General features: G+C 42.7%; 1 protein-coding gene across 1 annotated transcript in view; it reads left to right on the plus strand.

Moving 5' to 3' along the window:
• LOC142653067 (scinderin-like) overlaps positions 1-13,172 on the plus strand; it is a 71,756-nt gene extending 58,584 nt beyond the window's left edge. The window contains exons 13-16 of the mRNA XM_075828772.1: positions 8,141-8,262; positions 10,015-10,092; positions 11,218-11,278; positions 12,048-13,172. Of these exons, the coding sequence (XP_075684887.1) occupies positions 8,141-8,262; positions 10,015-10,092; positions 11,218-11,278; positions 12,048-12,181 (395 nt within the window). The 3' untranslated portion in view covers positions 12,182-13,172. The remainder of the gene's footprint in view (positions 1-8,140; positions 8,263-10,014; positions 10,093-11,217; positions 11,279-12,047) is intronic.
• Positions 13,173-17,805: the final 4,633 nt, after the last annotated feature.

A 17,805-nucleotide genomic window follows, 5' to 3' on the forward strand; every position in this document is an offset into this window, starting at 1 on the left:
ACTTGTATCTACCTCAAGCGTCTTGTTATTGGGTTTGGTAAGCGAATAGATGGTAAAACACTTATTGTACAACTAATCAATCTTATCTAGTATAGGATAATACAAACCAACTAGATGCTGTATGTAGTGCTTTTTCTCGTATCACGTATGGTAAATACAGGTGATCCTTACGGTATGGGATGCAAAAATGTTCTTTCATGATCATGTGCAAACATGCGGTTTGGTATGCGTTTTTTCAGCGGCAATTTGACATGTATCCCATCATGGAAATGTATTTAGCGGTCTGATACTGTCTATTTACTTATTCTATACGCGCAAAACTTCTACATATTAATTACCTTTAAAACTATATGGTGTTTCTGATGCTTTGTTTTTGTTCTCTTTGTCTTATACTGCATCTGCACTGAGTCGTGTATTCACTCACCAGCTATACTGATTCGCCTGGAGATCTCCTAGGCAACGTGGGACGCTGTAGCGTTCAAATGAAAGCTGATTGGCTGCTGCTTTGGAGGCTCGGCACCTCTCCTGCAACGTCATTTTTGACGTGTTCACTGTGGGTTGGTGCCGGGTCGTAGCTACGTCAGTTGAATAGGTGGGCTTAGGCCTGTCAAATAGACCGGAACTTCGCCGGCGCGTGTGCGGCCAATGCATTAGTGCCGGACACGCGCCGTGAGGTTCAATTTGGCACACAACTGTGCTGAACGGCAGTAATAGAATATACAATTTATTAAACCGAATTGAGAGTCCCTGATGATGTGTCACATGTATTAGTGGCACGGAAACGCGTTGGACTGTCTCCTATGTCAGTGAGGTGTGTCAGTGTAGTATACTATAAGTGGAGAGGTTTTGCTCGGTGTTTGGAATATCGTCAGCACACGAGTTTTCCTCTCTTCATTACTGACCACCTTAACTGAGCCTGTTCTATTGAAACTAGGGCTAGGATAGCCCATTTTTATTATTATCAATTAAACATTATTTTAATCGTTCTACTACAGGCAGTAAATTTGAATCATTAACGGAACGAAATAATCTTATCTTTGTGCATATTCTGAAACAAATTGTACCCCTCTGTCCGAAACGATATTGACTGGGGCCCCATGGAGACGCAGAATGTGTTTCACAAACAAAGAAGCTAACGTCTTGGCGTTAGGTAGTTTCTTAAGGGGCACAAAGTGGCACATCTTACTGAAGCGGTCTACTACCACCCACACCACCGACTTGCCCTGAGATGGAGGCAAATCGGTGATAAAATCCATGGAGATATGGGTCCAAGGTCTCTGGGGAATGGGCAAGGAACGTAGTAAGCCCGCAGGTCGGGACCTAGGGGTCTTGGACCTAGCACAGACCTCACAAGCGGCGACGTAAGCCCTAACGTCTTTAGGCAACCCAGGCCACCAATAGTTTCTGGTAATGAGGAGTTTGGTACCCAAGATGCCAGGATGACCAGATAGAGCGGAGTCATGGTTTTCCCTGAGTACCCTTAGCCGGTATTGCAGGGGGACAAACAGTTTGTCCCCAGGGAGGTTCCCGGGAGCTGAACCTTGATCAGCCGCGATGTCAGAGGCTAAGTCAGAATCAGTGGCAGAAACAATTATACCAGGGGGTAAAATACAAGCAGGATCCTTCTCAGAAGGAGGATTAGCCATGAAACTACGTGACAGTGCATCAGCCTTAATATTTTTGGACCCAGCCCTATAGGTAACCAAGAAATTAAATCTGGTAAAGAATAGTGCCCAACGAGCTTGTCTAGGATTAAGCCTCCGGGCAGATTCTAGGAAAACCAGATTCTTGTGGTCAGTAAGGACCGTTACCTGGTGTCTGGCCCCCTCCAAGAAGTGACGCCACTCTTCAAAAGCCCATTTAATGGCTAAAAGTTTGCGGTTGCCAATATCATAGTTACACTCCGTGGGCGAAAACTTCCTAGAGAAGTAAGCACAGGGGCGGAGATGGGTGAGGGAGCTGGTACCCTGGGACAAGACGGCCCCCACTCCCACCTCGGACGCGTCAACCTCCACAATAAATGGCTCCCTTTGGTTGGGCTGAACCAGCACGGGGGCCGAGATAAAGCACTTCTTGAGGGTCTCAAAAGCCTGGACGGCCTCAGGGGGCCAATGGAGGACATCAGCACCCTTGCGAGTGAGGTCCGTAAGAGGCTTAGCGACGACCGAGAAGTTGGCAATAAATCTCCTGTAATAGTTAGCGAACCCCAAAAAACACTGTAGCGCCTTCAGGGAGGCAGGTTGGACCCATTCCGCCACAGCCTGAACCTTGGCAGGGTCCATGCGGAATTCATGAGGAGTGAGGATTTGACCTAAAAATGGTATCTCCTGTACCCCAAACACACATTTTTCGGTCTTCGCAAACAGATTATTTTCCCGAAGGACCTGGAGGACCTTCCTGACATGCTCCACGTGCGAGGACCAGTCCTTGGAAAACACCAGTATGTCATCAAGGTACACTACAAGAAAATTACCCAGGTAATCTCTCAGAATTTCATTAATAAAATTCTGGAAGACGGCAGGGGCATTACACAACCCAAAGGGCATGACTAGGTATTCGAAATGACCTTCGGGCGTGTTGAACGCAGTTTTCCACTCATCCCCCTCTTTGATGCGGATAAAGTTATATGCCCCCCGTAGATCGAACTTAGAGAACCATTGGGCCCCCTGAACCTGATTAAAAAGATCCGGAATCAAAGGAAGGGGATACTGGTTCCTTACTGTGACCTTATTCAAGTTCCGATAATCAATGCACGGCCTAAGACCACCATCCTTCTTCCCCACGAAGAAGAAGCCAGCACCTACAGGAGAAGTCGAGGGGCGAATGAAACCCTTGGCCAGGCATTCTTGGATATACTCCCTCATAGCTTTACGTTCAGGACATGAAAGATTAAATATCCTCCCCTTAGGAAGCTTGGCACCAGGCACCAAATCGATGGCGCAATCGTAATCTCTATGAGGGGGCAACACCTCGGAGGCCTCCTTAGAAAACACATCAGCGAAGTCCTGAACAAACTCAGGAAGCGTGTTTACCTCCTCCCGGGGAGAAATAGAGTTAACCGAAAGACATGACATCAGGCAATCACTACCCCATTTTGGTGAGATCCCCAGTATTCCAATCAAACGTGGGATTATGCAGCTGCAACCAGGGAAGACCTAATACCAGATCGGACGATAATCCCTGCATCACCAGTACAGAGCACTGCTCCAAATGCATGGAGCCAACATGGAGTTCAAAAACAGGAGTATGCTGAGTAAAATAACCATTAGCAAGAGGAGTGGAGTCGATACCCACTACCGGGATAGGATAAGGTAAATGAATAAAAGGCATTTTTAGAGACATAGCAAATTCCACAGACATGATATTAGCAGATGAGCCCGAATCCACGAAGGCACTGCCAGTGGCAGACCGGCCAGCAAACGAGACCTGAAAGGGAAGCAAAATCTTATTGCGTTTAGTATTAACGGGAAATACCTGTGCGCCCAAGTGACCTCCCCGATGATCACTTAGGCGCGGAAGTTTTCCGGCTGCTTATTCTTGCGCCTGGGACAGGTGTTCAGTAGATGCTTGTCGTCCCCACAATAGAAGCAGAGACCATTCTTCCTGCGAAACTCTCTACGTTGTCGAGGGGACATGGAGGCCCCGAGTTGCATAGGTACCTCCGAGTCCTCCGTGGAAGAGCGAGGAGACGGGACCTCGGGGGGAATCGCAGGGCAGTCAGAGGGGAAAACATTGAAACGTTCAAGCTGACGTTCCCTGAGACGTCTGTCAAGTCGTACTGCTAGGGCCATAACCTGGTCTAGGGAGTCAGAAGAGGGGTAACTAACCAGCAGATCCTTGAGGGCGTCAGATAATCCTAACCTAAACTGGCACTTTAGGGCCGGGTCGTTCCACCGAGAAGCTACGCACCACTTTCTAAAATCAGAACAGTATTCCTCAACAGGTCTCCTACCCTGACGTAAGGTCACCAGCTGACTCTCGGCTAAGGCAGTCCTGTCAGTCTCGTCGTAAATGAGACCGAGGGCAGAGAAAAACCGATCAACGGAGGAAAGTTCAGGGGCGTCAGGAGCCAAGGAGAAGGCCCACTCTTGGGGCCCTTCCTGGAGTCGGGATATAATGATACCCACCCGCTGGTTCTCGGAACCTGAGGAGTGAGGTCTTAGGCGGAAATAAAGTCTGCAACTCTCCCGGAAGGAGAGAAAAGTCTTACGGTCCCCTGAGAACCGGTCAGGTAACTTGAGGTTGGGTTCTAAAGGTGAGGTGAGGGGTACTACAAAGGCAGCGTCAGACTGATTGACCCTCTGAGCCAGGGCCTGGACCTGTAGGGAGAGGCCCTGCATCTGCTGGGTCAGGGTCTCAAGGGGGTCCATGATAGCGTCAGCGTAGAAGAAATGGTAGACTAGGTAAGGGCTTGTTATTATGTAATGGCAGGAAGGAGGTGAAGGGAACAAGTGAGCCCTAATCTACCCACCGCCCTGTCCCTGCCTACTTGCAACGACCCGCCCTAGGCGACGGGGTACAACTTGGCGGCGGTCCCTACGCTGTCTAAGTGCAAGGGAGTACAAACAGGGAACACGCAAGGGAATACAGTAGCCCACGGAACGCCACGAGGAAACGGAGCGGTGAATGAGCCAGTCAGGATCAGGAAGTAGTGGAGTATACAAACGGGAGCACGGAGCAGAAGCAAGCCAGGGGCAGAGCAACGCAGGATAAACGGAACTGAAGCAAGGCAGAAGCACGGCAGAAGCAGGCTGGAGCAAGGCAGCAGTGGGGCCAGGAATCCAAGAAGAATAACAAGCAAGGAGGAAGAGAAAACGGCAGGTATAAATGGATAGGGGGCGAAGCTAACTCTGACTGACCAGGCCGCGATAGGCTCTCCCACTCCTGAGCCTGCCACCCTGATTGGTGGGAGCAGGTGTCAGTCTCAGAGGTCTGGCCTCAGGTGTCGACTGATTAATCCTGGGAGTATACCCAGACGTAGTGCCTGGCAGATCCTTTACAGTACCAAACGCAGAGCAGGAGAGTAGTCAGTAAGCCAGGGTCAGTATGGAGCAGGATCAAATAGTCAGAAGCTGTAGCTGGGCCAGGAAACCACACGAGAAGAATCACAAGCAAAGGAGGAACAGGAAAGGCAGGTATAAATAGACAGAGGGCAGGAGCTAGCTCCGTCTGGCCAGGCTGCGATAGGCTCTCCCACTCCTAAGCCTGCCATCCTGAGTGGTGGAAGATGGAGTCAGTCTCAGAGACATAGACTCAGGTGCAGACTGATTACCTATGGGCGTATACACAGAAGTTGTGCCTGGCAGATCCTTTACGGTAATGCTCCAGCTTCTCAACTAGCTCAAAGGAAGGTCAGTTTTATAGCTCCTCTAAACAGCAAAACTGTTTACAGCGGTGCTAACATAATTGCACAAGGGTTTTCAAGAGTTTTCTAATCATCCATTAGCCTTCTAACACAGTTAGCAAACACAATGTACCATTAGAACACTGGAGTGATGGTTGCTGGAAATGTGCCTCTATACACCTATGTAGATATTGCATTAAAAACCAGACGTTTGCAGCTAGAATAGTCATTTTGCACATTAACAATGTGTAGAGTGTATTTCTGATTAATTTAATGTTATCTTCATTGAAAAAAAACTGTGCTTTTCTTTCAAAAATAAGGAATTTTCTAAGTGACCCTAAACTTTTGAACGGTAGTGTAGGTTGAAACACCGTCATTAACTGTAAGGCTGGGTTCACATGACCTATTTTCAGACGTAATGGAGGAGTTTTACGCCTCGAATTACGTCTGAAAAAATGGCTCCAATACGTCGGTAAACATCTGCCCATTACTTTCAATGGGCTTTACGATGTTCTGTGCCGACGACCTGTCATTTTACGAGTCGCTGTCAAAAGACGGCGCCTAAAAATACAGCCTCGTCAAAAGAAGTGCAGGACACTTCTTGGGACGTAATTGGAGCCTCAAAAAACGCCTGAAAAGAAGCCTCAAAAGAAGCTACAAATTTAATTTTCAGCTTCAAAAACGCCTGAAAATCAGAGGCTGTTTTCTCTGAAATCAGCTCCATATTTTCAGACGTTTTTTGTTAAGCGTGTGAACATACCCTAACAGAAACAGCTGTGTATGAGGCTTAAAACTGGGTGAGGAACAGCCAAACTCTGCTACAATGGTGAGGTTGTGTAAGACCGTTTCATGTCACAGGTACACTATGGCAAGACTGAGCACAGCAACAGGACAGAAGATAGTTATACTGCAACAGCAAGGTCTTTCCCAGGAAAAGATTTCAAAGCAGACGGGGGTTTCAAGATGTGCTGTTTAAGCTCTTTTGAAGAAGCACAAAGAAACGGGCAACGTTGAGGACCATAGACGTAGTGGTCGGCCAAGGAAACTTAGTGCAGCAGATCAAAGACACATCATGCTTACTTCCCTTCAAAATCAGAAGATGTTCAGCAATGTCAACAGCTCAGAACTGGCAGAAACCAGTGGGACCCAGGCACACCCATCTACTGTTCAGAGAACTCTGACCAAGTTTGCGGCTGGGATGCAGTTGTGGATTTGCTCAGGATTAATGGTGTCCTCAATGCTGAGAAATACAGGCAGATACTTACCCATCATGCAATACCATCAGGGAGGCGTCTGATTGGCTCCAATTTTTTTCTGCAGCAGAACAATGACCCCAAATACACAACCAATGTCATTAAGACCTATCTTCAGCGTGTAGAGGAACAATGAGTCCTAGAAGTGGTGATTTGGCCCCACAGAGCCCTGATCTCAACATCATGGAGTCTGTCTGGGATTACATGAAGAGACAGAAGTATTTGAGGAAGGGACATCTACAGAAGATCTGTGATTAGTTCTCCAAGATGTTTAGAAAAACATACTCCCTGCCGAGTCCCTTCAAAAACTGTGTGCAAGTACCTTGAAGGCAAAGGGTGGTCACACCAAATATTGATTTGATTTAGATTTGTCTTTAGTTCCATTCACTTTGTATTTTGTTAATTGATAAAAAAAAACTATTAACTCTTCTTCTATTTTTGAAAGCATTCTTACTCTGCAGCATTTTTCCACAACTGCCTAAAACTTTTGTACAGTACTGTAATACACACACCACACATCCACACACACACACACACACACACACACACACACACACACACACACACACACACATACACAAACATTAAATACACATATATGAAGTAAATAAATGTCTAAAAGATCAATATATATATATATATATATATATATATATATATATACACACACACACACACACAGCACAAGCACACCCCACATATATACACATACCACAGATAACCTGTATTTACACACATTATAAACACACACACATAGACACACACACATACACGCACGCGCATGCACACACACACACACACACACACACACACACACACACCCCCACTGCATCTAAATACATTTGTATATAAAGACATATACAATAAAATAGCTGCCTTTCCAGAAGACTGACTGCTTTGTGAGGACTCTGCTAGACCTCTCCTGAGACTCTTAGATAATCCAGGAGATTAGGAAAGTATGAGAATGAGTTCAGACAAGGGCTGAGCCTCTAATTCAAATCTGAGATAGGTGATAAAGTTATTTCTCCTGCCACTAGGGGGAGCTCACTGCATTTGGCTTTGTTATAGAGTTCAATTGGAGCTGTATAAATCCCTATGCAGTGAGCTCCCCCTAGTGGTGGCTATTGGCAGACAGAATTTTATAATGTAACTCTTATGAGGATTTGTAATAAAGAATTGTGTACCTATTTAAAGTAAATACAATAAAATTTTAGGTACCTTTTCCTGTCCTAGATCGCTTCCATTAACCCCTTCACCATCCCATCCAGGAATACTAGTTGTACTTAAATTCCTGTAGTGTGTGTAAAATTGGGGGTGGGAAGCATTTTGCCAACTCCATCATAGGCACCGACGTACTTGGTATACCCCTAAATAGCAGTCAGGCAGCCCCTGAACTAATGATTGCGGTTTTATAACATTATGATGACAATAATATCCCAGGGCAAGTAAAAGTTTCTTCCAAGTAATATGGGTCATACAGAAATTGTGAATTTCACCAATTACTGCACATATTATAATCCTGTAAACATCTTCCCTTTAACAGATACTTTTTGGACAACTCTGGGAGGTAAAAATAAATATCAGACGTCTCCTCTACTTGAAACCCAATTGGAAGATCACCCACCAAAACTATTTGGATGCTCCAATAAAACCGGGCGGTTTCTGGTAATAAGTTTCTACATGTTTCATTAGAACAACCTCTAAGGGTATATGGACTTCATAGTTCTACACTCAGGACCACTCTCTGTTAGCCAGAGCAAGACCCAGACCATCCATGTTTTGCATTCATTTGAATGACCAGAATGTAATACTACATTTCCCCTGTAGTGGCCGCTGTAGGGGAAATGTATGGACAGCCAGAGCTTCCCCCTGCAATAAGAGCTGATCGCTGGGGTTTTTTAATAAGGCGATCATCTGATCTCTGACCTGGCTTTAGTTTATAAAGGAGTTGGTATTTGACTATAGTTTGTGGATCTGGTTCTCACGGACAAGTTACATATTATCCTCCTTGCTCAGTAATTCTGCTAATACTTTGCTTTACTGTTCTTTAATGACATTATGCAATATACTCCATACACATCCAGAGCTGTATTGTTACCTCTCAGGCTGCAGGTCCACACATCTCCCTGCAGCCATTGCATGTGATCGTCAGTGTAGAGCATGCTCTGTTGTGGTGCAATGTGGAAGATATAATGTTTGTACCTGGTTCTGTACAGTGGTGAGATGTATTAAAAAAAAAGAGAATACAAGTCAAATAAAGTGATGCATAAACGTGCAGTGCATTATGGGACTTCAGTGGTAGTGTGTCTGTCAGCAAAGCTCTGGCAGTTGCAGCTTTGGATCTGACTGGAGTATAAAGGGGTTTTCTGTCTTTATGTTAATATATCTTAATTCTTGTATGATGACAAGGTCTATAAATTTCTAATATACTTTATGTTTCAATTCCTCACCATTTTCCAGATCTCTGCTTGCTGTCAGTTGTTTACACCCAGATACTGAAACCAGTACAGACCTCACAGCTGAGGGTTTGTTACAATTGTATCCAGTCTAAACTCCTCTGTGAGATAATCAGTGTGGACTCCAGGCTGATTTTACCTGCACTGATGCATTGTAACAAACTATCAGTACAGGACAGATGTGCTGCTGCTATATTTACCTCGCAGAAGATTGTATAGACGTATAGATTGTATAGACGTATAGATTGTATAGGCGTATAGATTGTATGGAATGTTTTTGTTTACACTTAGAGGCTGAAAACCTGTACAGATCTAATACTCATCAGCTTTGAGAAGTATTAGGTCTGTACATGTTTTCAGCCTCTAAGTGTAAACAAAAACATTACCATTCACTGAGAGCAAGCAGCGATATTGAAAACTGTGAGGAATTGATACACGAAACATATTAGAAGGATGCAGAATAAGACCTCGTGCACACTTACGTCACCGTTTTCACTGCCGCTTTTGACGGGTCCGTGAACCCGTTTTAGCGGCCGTGTGGTTTCCGTGTGCACTCCGTGTTTCCGTTTCCGTGCGCCGAGCATGGTACTGTCCAAAGTGCTGAAAGAGTTAATGGGCTGCACTGATCGGCGGTAACTCTTTCAGCACCCTGCACAGTACCACTTCTTCAGACGTAAATGGAGCCGTTTTCCATGGACTCCATAGAAAAACAGCTCCAATTACGTCCGTAATGGACGCAGCGAAAGACGCCTGCACATGCCATGCTGAAAACAGCACCGTCATTTAAGCCGTAACGGACGCTGCCGTGTGAACATACCCTTACTGTTACATAGTTTCAGGTCATGTGATCAGTAATACAATACACTGTACATAGATTGTTGCACGCAGAGTATTTCAGGAATGGGATGGTTTTACTTTCTTGCAATGTCTGTAATATCCTTTTGATTATTGTGATTTGTAGGTTGAAGAAGTGCCGGGGGAGTTTACACAAGAAGACCTGGCCGAGGATGACGTAATGATGCTGGACACCTGGGAACAGGTAACTGCTGCAATCATTAGTTCATCAGTAAATCTCTATTATTCCAGCATTACCGGGACCTAAATATTCTGGATTATTGGATGGTCAAAGAAGCAAATTTAGAACATACTTTTAAGAATAGAGAGCTTCGAGGAAGTCAGACCCTCCCCCCCCCCCCCCAAACATTTCAATCCACAATATGACGTTTTCATTATTCGACCAGAGGAGTCTCTCCTAATGTTCAGTGCTGTAAAGTGCCGGATTATCAGATTCTCTGGATTGTCGAATGACAGATTAAAGTGTCAATTATCTTCTGACAAGACAGCTAGTGGGCCCTGCACTGAACTGCTTCCCCCTGTGACATATGGCTACTTACAGTCACCACTAGGGGGAGCTCACTGTATACAGATTTTTGCATTTTATATTGAGTTTAATGCTAGATGTATCAATCCACATCCAGGTAGCTCCCCCTAGTGGTAGCTGCAGGGACATTAATTTTATGAGGTACATAGTGCATTTGGCGGAGCTCTCAGTGGGGGTGGACCCATTCTGAGTTTTGCTAAGGGGCCCTGTGATTCCTGTGTAGTAATATTACAGTGCTGACATAGATTTTCAAAGATGTAGAATGGGTATGAGCGGTCTATAGGGTACTGGGACCACTTTGTTTTATATATCAGTGGAATCCAGGCTAGTGTCTTACTAGGCGGCATAGAAAATGATTGTATACGCCTAACCTCCATCTATAAGGACACGTCCACATTTAATTTCATAGTAAACAGCTATAAAAACTTTAGACGCAGGTCAAATCATCAAGAAGGACTACTAGGTCACCTGTGAAATGTTCCCCCAAAAACGTAAGAACCCTCAACAGAAAGGGATCAGGTCCATTGGCAGCTTCTGATGGGTTGTCCTTTGCTGGACCTCATGGACTGCTGGGGCTGGGATAACTCGTCTTGTAAGGACATGGTCCATCTGGAGGATCGGATGGTTCTTTGGTGAACCAGTCCAACTCTGGTCCAAGCTCATGGAACACCACTATCTCCTCTCCATCAATGTCATCGTCTGACATGTCTATAACTATTAAGAACCCCTCCAGTCCTGATTATTTTATATTATTCACACATAATGTTTCCTTGTTTCTTCTAGATATTTTTGTGGGTTGGAATAGATTCCAACGATGTAGAGAAGAAGGAATCTCTGGTGGCAGGTAAACCCATTTTTCTTTACTCCTTTGGCCAGTAAATATCTTCCCTGTTGCTCCCAATATGTCTATTAAGGGAGTGAGATAAGTGGCTGCCGGCAACACAAGGACCGTTACTTTTGGGTGAAAAATTCCTTTTTCGGGCTGTTCCTTAGACATATCATGCCTATAGTCATCTCAAGTGGTTGTCCCATCAAGATGAACCACTATTGTTAGGCAGCTACCCTGACAGTGAACTGATCTCCTGATCATCTGTTATCACCGGGGGAAGCTAGAACTTCCAAATTTGCTCTACAGCATTATTATATGTATTACGTGCTCGAGCAGAGTCATCTAGGTCAAAACTTTCTAGGGTCTTAAACTGGAGATCCTCATCTATGACCTACGAGAGAATATAGATATGGGTTATCCTGATGGGACAACCTCTTTAAGAGTCCAAGAGGGCATGCAGGGAGAGCCCCACGTATTTCTAGCAAAACAGAATGCAACCACATAGATAGGACAACCCACCTATTTCAAGTTGGCCCACCTGTGATATTTAGGACTATAGAAGCCAATTCTGCATTGCCAATGTATTTCCTATAAGGATATGGAATTTGTTGGACCCAACCAACAGGTTTCTTACTTCAACCATGAGGGTGAGTGATACTAAAAGTATACAACTCATTTATTGGCCGGATTACCACTTTCGACCGGTTTGTTGCTTGCCTTTTTCATCATCTTGATCCTTTTTCCTTATGAATCTGACCATCATTTCAAAATATTTTGCTTATAGCCACAGGATATCTTAAGAGTGATCCTTCAGGGAGAGACAAAAACATCCCCATCACCGTCGTCAAGCAAGGACATGAGCCGCCAACGTTCACCGGCTGGTTTTTGGCTTGGGATTCCCAAAGATGGCAAAAATGAAGGACAATTTACATGGACATTTTGGACAAATTCTTTACCTCAGTCAATTATCAAGAACTTGAATTAGATGAACATTGGGATCATTCATGAAGTTTTTACATCTCATTGATCGCATTGATGAAAGGTTCGAATCATAAGTAATCACTGAATCGGAGAACCCAACTTTATACAACCATATAACACTACGGGGGCTGAACCATGGTGTTCTCCAGGACGGGGTAATCCTGTAGAATGCAAAAAATGAAAATAGGACCCTCACGAGACGTCTCATGAGGGACCATTCACCATGCATTCTGCGGTGGAGTGGAGGATAACACTAGACTGGGGTTCAGGAGGTGGCTGAGGCCGAGAGAAACCCACTGAAAGAGGTAGTAGTGACGCCCGAAGCTAAATTGCCCCAAAACAGTTGTATTTGGATTCAGCACTTAAAGAGGAAACAGGGTCTATACCAGAACCCGACCCCTTTCAGTGTTCCCTACATCTATTTTATGTAGGCCTCTGGCATTTTATAGACTGACAGGGTCGGCATTGCCCACCAGAGGACAGGATGAACCTCCCATGGGCCCTCATGTAATAATGGACTCTAGCCACAACCTGGCCCATGAAGGCCACCAATTATACAATGAAAGTAAGAAGGATATAGTTACATAGGTTGAAAAAAGACACAGGTCCATCAAGTCCAACCTTTCTCAATATGTACTTATTCTTTCCCCCTGGCTGGTGGGCCTCAGTCTCGTCTCTTCTAGTGGGCTCAAGGTAGTCCAGTGTGACAAAAACTTTGCTGACATCTAAGGCCCTGTTCACAGAGTTTTTGTTGCTGTGTCAAAAACCGTGGCAAAAACGGCCGAAATTGATGGCCGAAATTGAGGTGGAGGCGGTATTTTAGCGCGAGCAAAAAAAAAACGCTCGCTGGAAAAAGCAGCGACATGCCTTATCTTGAGGCGTTTCTGCCTCAAAAACCCCATTGAAATCAATGGGAGACGGAAATAAACTCATTGACGCGTTTTTCGACAAAAAAAGCATTCGGTTATTCCATCTTTCTGTTGAAGGGATAGCTAAAAAAAAAAAGCTTAAAAAAAATGTGCCAAAAAAGTAATTTTCTGCCTGCAAAAAACTCAGTGTGAACATACCCTAACAAACTAATTAAAGTTTTTGGTTTCTAGCAAAGTTAAAGGCGTTGTCCGTGCACGGGGCGGTTTTTCATACTGATGACCTATACACAGGATAGGTCATCAGTATATGATCAATGGTGGTCGGACATCCGGAAACCCACGCCGATCAGCTGTTCTGGCTGCCTCCAGGCACCGGATGTTATGCAGTAGCCGATGTCGAAAGCAGATGGCTCCAGTCACTATATGGCAGCCGTGCTCCAGTCACTATATGGCGGCCGTGCTCCAGTCACTATATGGCGGCCGTGCTCCAGTCACTATATGGCGGCCGTGCCGGGTTACTGCAGTCCTGCTCCTTTTCACTTGAATAGGAGCAGCACGGCTGCTATATTGTAACCGGCGCCATCTGCTTCCGCCATGGACATCCGGTGCCCGGAGGCAGCAAGAACAGCTGATCTGTGCGGGTTCCAAGTGTCAGACCCCCACCGATCATATACTGATGACCTATACTGTGGATGTGTCATCAGTATTAAAAAACATCCCATGCAAGGACAACCCCCCATTAAAATAACCAATGAAAGGAATCTGATTGATTAGTTGGGTTACAGAATTTTTATTTTTTTTTTAAACTATGGGATTACAATCCACACTAGTACATGGTCTTCCATGGATATACTGTATAAATGGGTAATCTTCCTTACATTATTATTGATTGTTCTTGTATTACAAGTATTAAAATAGCATTTTCATAACAACCTATAGTGTGATTAGTTTTGGGCCAAAATTTTGTAAAACCCGCTCGTCTTGTATATAGTGATATGAAGCATGCTGGTATAACCTGGGTATCTTCTGTATATAGTGATATGGAGTATGCTGGTATAACCTGGGTATCTTCTGTATATAATTATATATGTACAGCTGGTATAAGTTGTACATCTTCTTGTATATAGTGATATGGAGCATGCTGGTATAACCTGGGTATCTTCTATATATAATTATATATGTACAGCTGGTATAAGTTGTACATCTTCTTGTATATAGTGATATGGAACATGCTGGTATAACCTGGGTGTCTTCTGTATATAGTTATATATGTACAGCTGGTATAAGTTATACATCTTCTTGTATATAGTGATATGGAGCATGCTGGTATAACCTGGGTATCTTCTATATATAATTATATATGTACAGCTGGTATAAGTTGTACATCTTCTTGTATATAGTGATATGGAGCATGCTGGTATAACCTGGGTATCTTCTGTATATAATTATATATGTACAGCTGGTATAAGTTATACATCTTCTTGTATATAGTGATATGGAGCATGCTGGTATAACCTGGGTATCTTCTGTATATAATTATATATGTACAGCTGCTATAAGTTATATATCTTCTTGTATATAGTGATATGGAGCATGCTGGTATAACCTGGGTATCTTCTGTATATAATTATATATGTACAGCTGGTATAAGTTATACATCTTCTTGTATATAGTGATATGGAGCATGCTGGTATAACCTGGGTATCTCCTGTATATAATTATATATGTACAGCTGGTATAAGTTATACATCTTCTTGTATATAGTGATATGGAGCATGCTGGTATAACCTGGGTATCTTTTGTATATAATTATATATGTACAGCTGGTATAAGTTATACATCTTCTTGTATATAGTGATATGGAGCATGCTGGTATAACCTGGGTATGTTCTGTATATAATTATATATGTACAGCTGGTATAAGTTATACATCTTCTTGTATATAGTGATATGGAGCATGCTGGTATAATCTGGGTATCTTCTGTATATAATTATATATGTACAGCTGGTATAAGTTATACATCTTCTTGTATATAGTGATATGGAGCATGCTGGTATAATCTGGGTATCTTCTGTATATAATTATATATGTACAGCTGGTATAAGTTATACATCTTCTTGTATATAGTGATATGGAGCATGCTGGTATAACCTGGGTATCTTCTGTATATAATTATATATGTACAGCTGGTATAAGTTATACATCTTCTTGTATATAGTGATATGGAGCATGCTGGTATAATCTGGGTATCTTCTGTATATAATTATATATGTACAGCTGGTATAAGTTATACATCTTCTTGTATATAGTGATATGGAGCATGCTGGTATAATCTGGGTATCTTCTGTATATAATTATATATGTACAGCTGGTATAAGTTATTCATCTTCTTGTATATAGTGATATGGAGCATGCTGGTATAACCTGGGTATCTTCTGTATATAATTATATATGTACAGCTGGTATAAGTTATACATCTTCTTGTATATAGTGATATGGAGCATGCTGGTATAACCTGGGCATCTTCTGTATATAATTATATATGTACAGCTGGTATAAGTTATACATCTTCTTGTATATAGTTATATGAAGCATGCTGGTATAACCTGGGTATCTTCTGTATATAATTATATATGTACAGCTGGTATAAGTTATACATATTCTTGTATATAGTGATATGGAGCATGCTGGTATAACCTGGGTATCTTCTGTATATAATTATATATGTACAGCTGGTATAAGTTATACATCTTCTTGTATATAGTGATATGGAGCATGCTGGTATAACCTGGGTATCTTCTGTATATAATTATATATGTACAAGTGGTATAAGTTATACATCTTCTTGTATATAGTGATATGGAGCATGCTGGTATAACCTGGGTATCTTCTGTATATAATTATATATGTACAAGTGGTATAAGTTATACATCTTCTTGTATATAGTGATATGGAGCATGCTGGTATAACCTGGGTATCTTCTGTATATAATTATATATGTACTGCTGGTATAAGTTCTACATCTTCTTGTATATAGTGATATGGAGCATGCTGGTATAACCTGGGTATCTTCTGTATATAATTATATATGTACAGCTGGTATAAGTTATACATCTTCTTGTATATAGTGATATGGAGCATGCTGGTATAACCTGGGTATCTTCTGTATATAATTATATATGTACAGCTGGTATAAGTTATACATCTTCTTGTATATAGTGATATGGAGCTTGCTGGTATAACCTGGGTATCTTCTGTATATAATTCTATATGTACAGCTGGTATAAGTTATGTATCTTCTTGTACATAGTGATATGGAGCATGCTGGTATAACCTGGGTATCTTATGGTATATAATTCTATATGTACAGCTGCTATTGTCCATGGTTGTATCTTGGGACATGCTCCATATATAATTGTGGCAGGAATCTAATGTAAAGCACATTTATGGTGTGTGTCTCTGACTCAGCTGATATATGATGATGATAAGCACATATATAAAGTCAGTATACATAAGGGCGACATACTGTGACAGTGAGGAGGGGTGTGTGGATTCGCAATGTCACGCGATGATAACAGTAATGTGTCTGCTCAATGTAAAACACCAGAGTCATTATGCCATAAATTCTCCAACATCCCCTTTGAATTATTAACTATTATAGCCCCCCACCCCCCACCCCGCTGCCGTCTGCACAATATCCAGAGTGAATTTGTTCCATCTAGAAAAATAATAATAATAAGGCCTTGGGGGAAACACGTGTTATTTATTATTCATTGTCTACATATTTCCTCCCTTAGTCAACACTTGTGGTCAGTTATTAACTATTACATTTAAAGGGACAGCACATAAAAATGAAATCTAAAAAAGCGCTATTGGATATTGCACCGATAAAATACATGGACGGGTCCGCCAGATAAGGGCCACTCACCCCTCTGGCTTCTAGGCTGATTCAGCTCAATATTTTCTCTTCAAAAACACTTTTTAAGGTGTCCTAGACATATTATTGTGACAGAATCCCTCCCGTTGATTGTGTTATAGTCCTTATTTCAGCATCAAAGAAAATCAGCCAAATGATCTTGGAATTTACTGCACTGTTTATCCTGAACTTCCAAGATTATAAATAGAACACCAAAACTGCAGTAAAGACTGACATACCGGCAGACGAGAGACAAAGACTTATGAAGCACGATGCATCTATGGAAATCTGAATGGCAAACTTTATTGGCCCTGTAATGGCTGTCATTAGTGATTGTCACCCAGAATATTTTTGTAGGCCAATAATTTAGACAACAGTAGAATATAAAAAGATGTCACACAAAGGGACAACCGAGGGACTATATGTCACAAGATTTGGGAAGGGGAACATTCAGGTACAATCTATGGCAGATTTCTTTGTTCCTTCTAAATACACTGAGCCCTATTTTTGTTCTAGAATCACAAGCTCTAACTCAGGATTAGTACAGGATAAGTAATGTAATGTATGTACACAGTGAAACCACCAGCAGAATAGTGAGTACAGCTCTGGAGTATAATACAGGATGTAACTCAGGATCAGTACAGGATAAGTAATGTAATGTAGGACACAGTGACTCCACCAGCAGAATAGTGAGTGCAGCTCTGGAGTATAATACAGGATGTAACTCAGGATCAGTACAGGATAAGTAATGTAATGTATGTACACAGTGACTCAA

Source organism: Rhinoderma darwinii, chromosome 5, assembly GCF_050947455.1.
Source record: "Rhinoderma darwinii isolate aRhiDar2 chromosome 5, aRhiDar2.hap1, whole genome shotgun sequence".
NCBI lineage: Eukaryota > Metazoa > Chordata > Amphibia > Anura > Rhinodermatidae > Rhinoderma > Rhinoderma darwinii.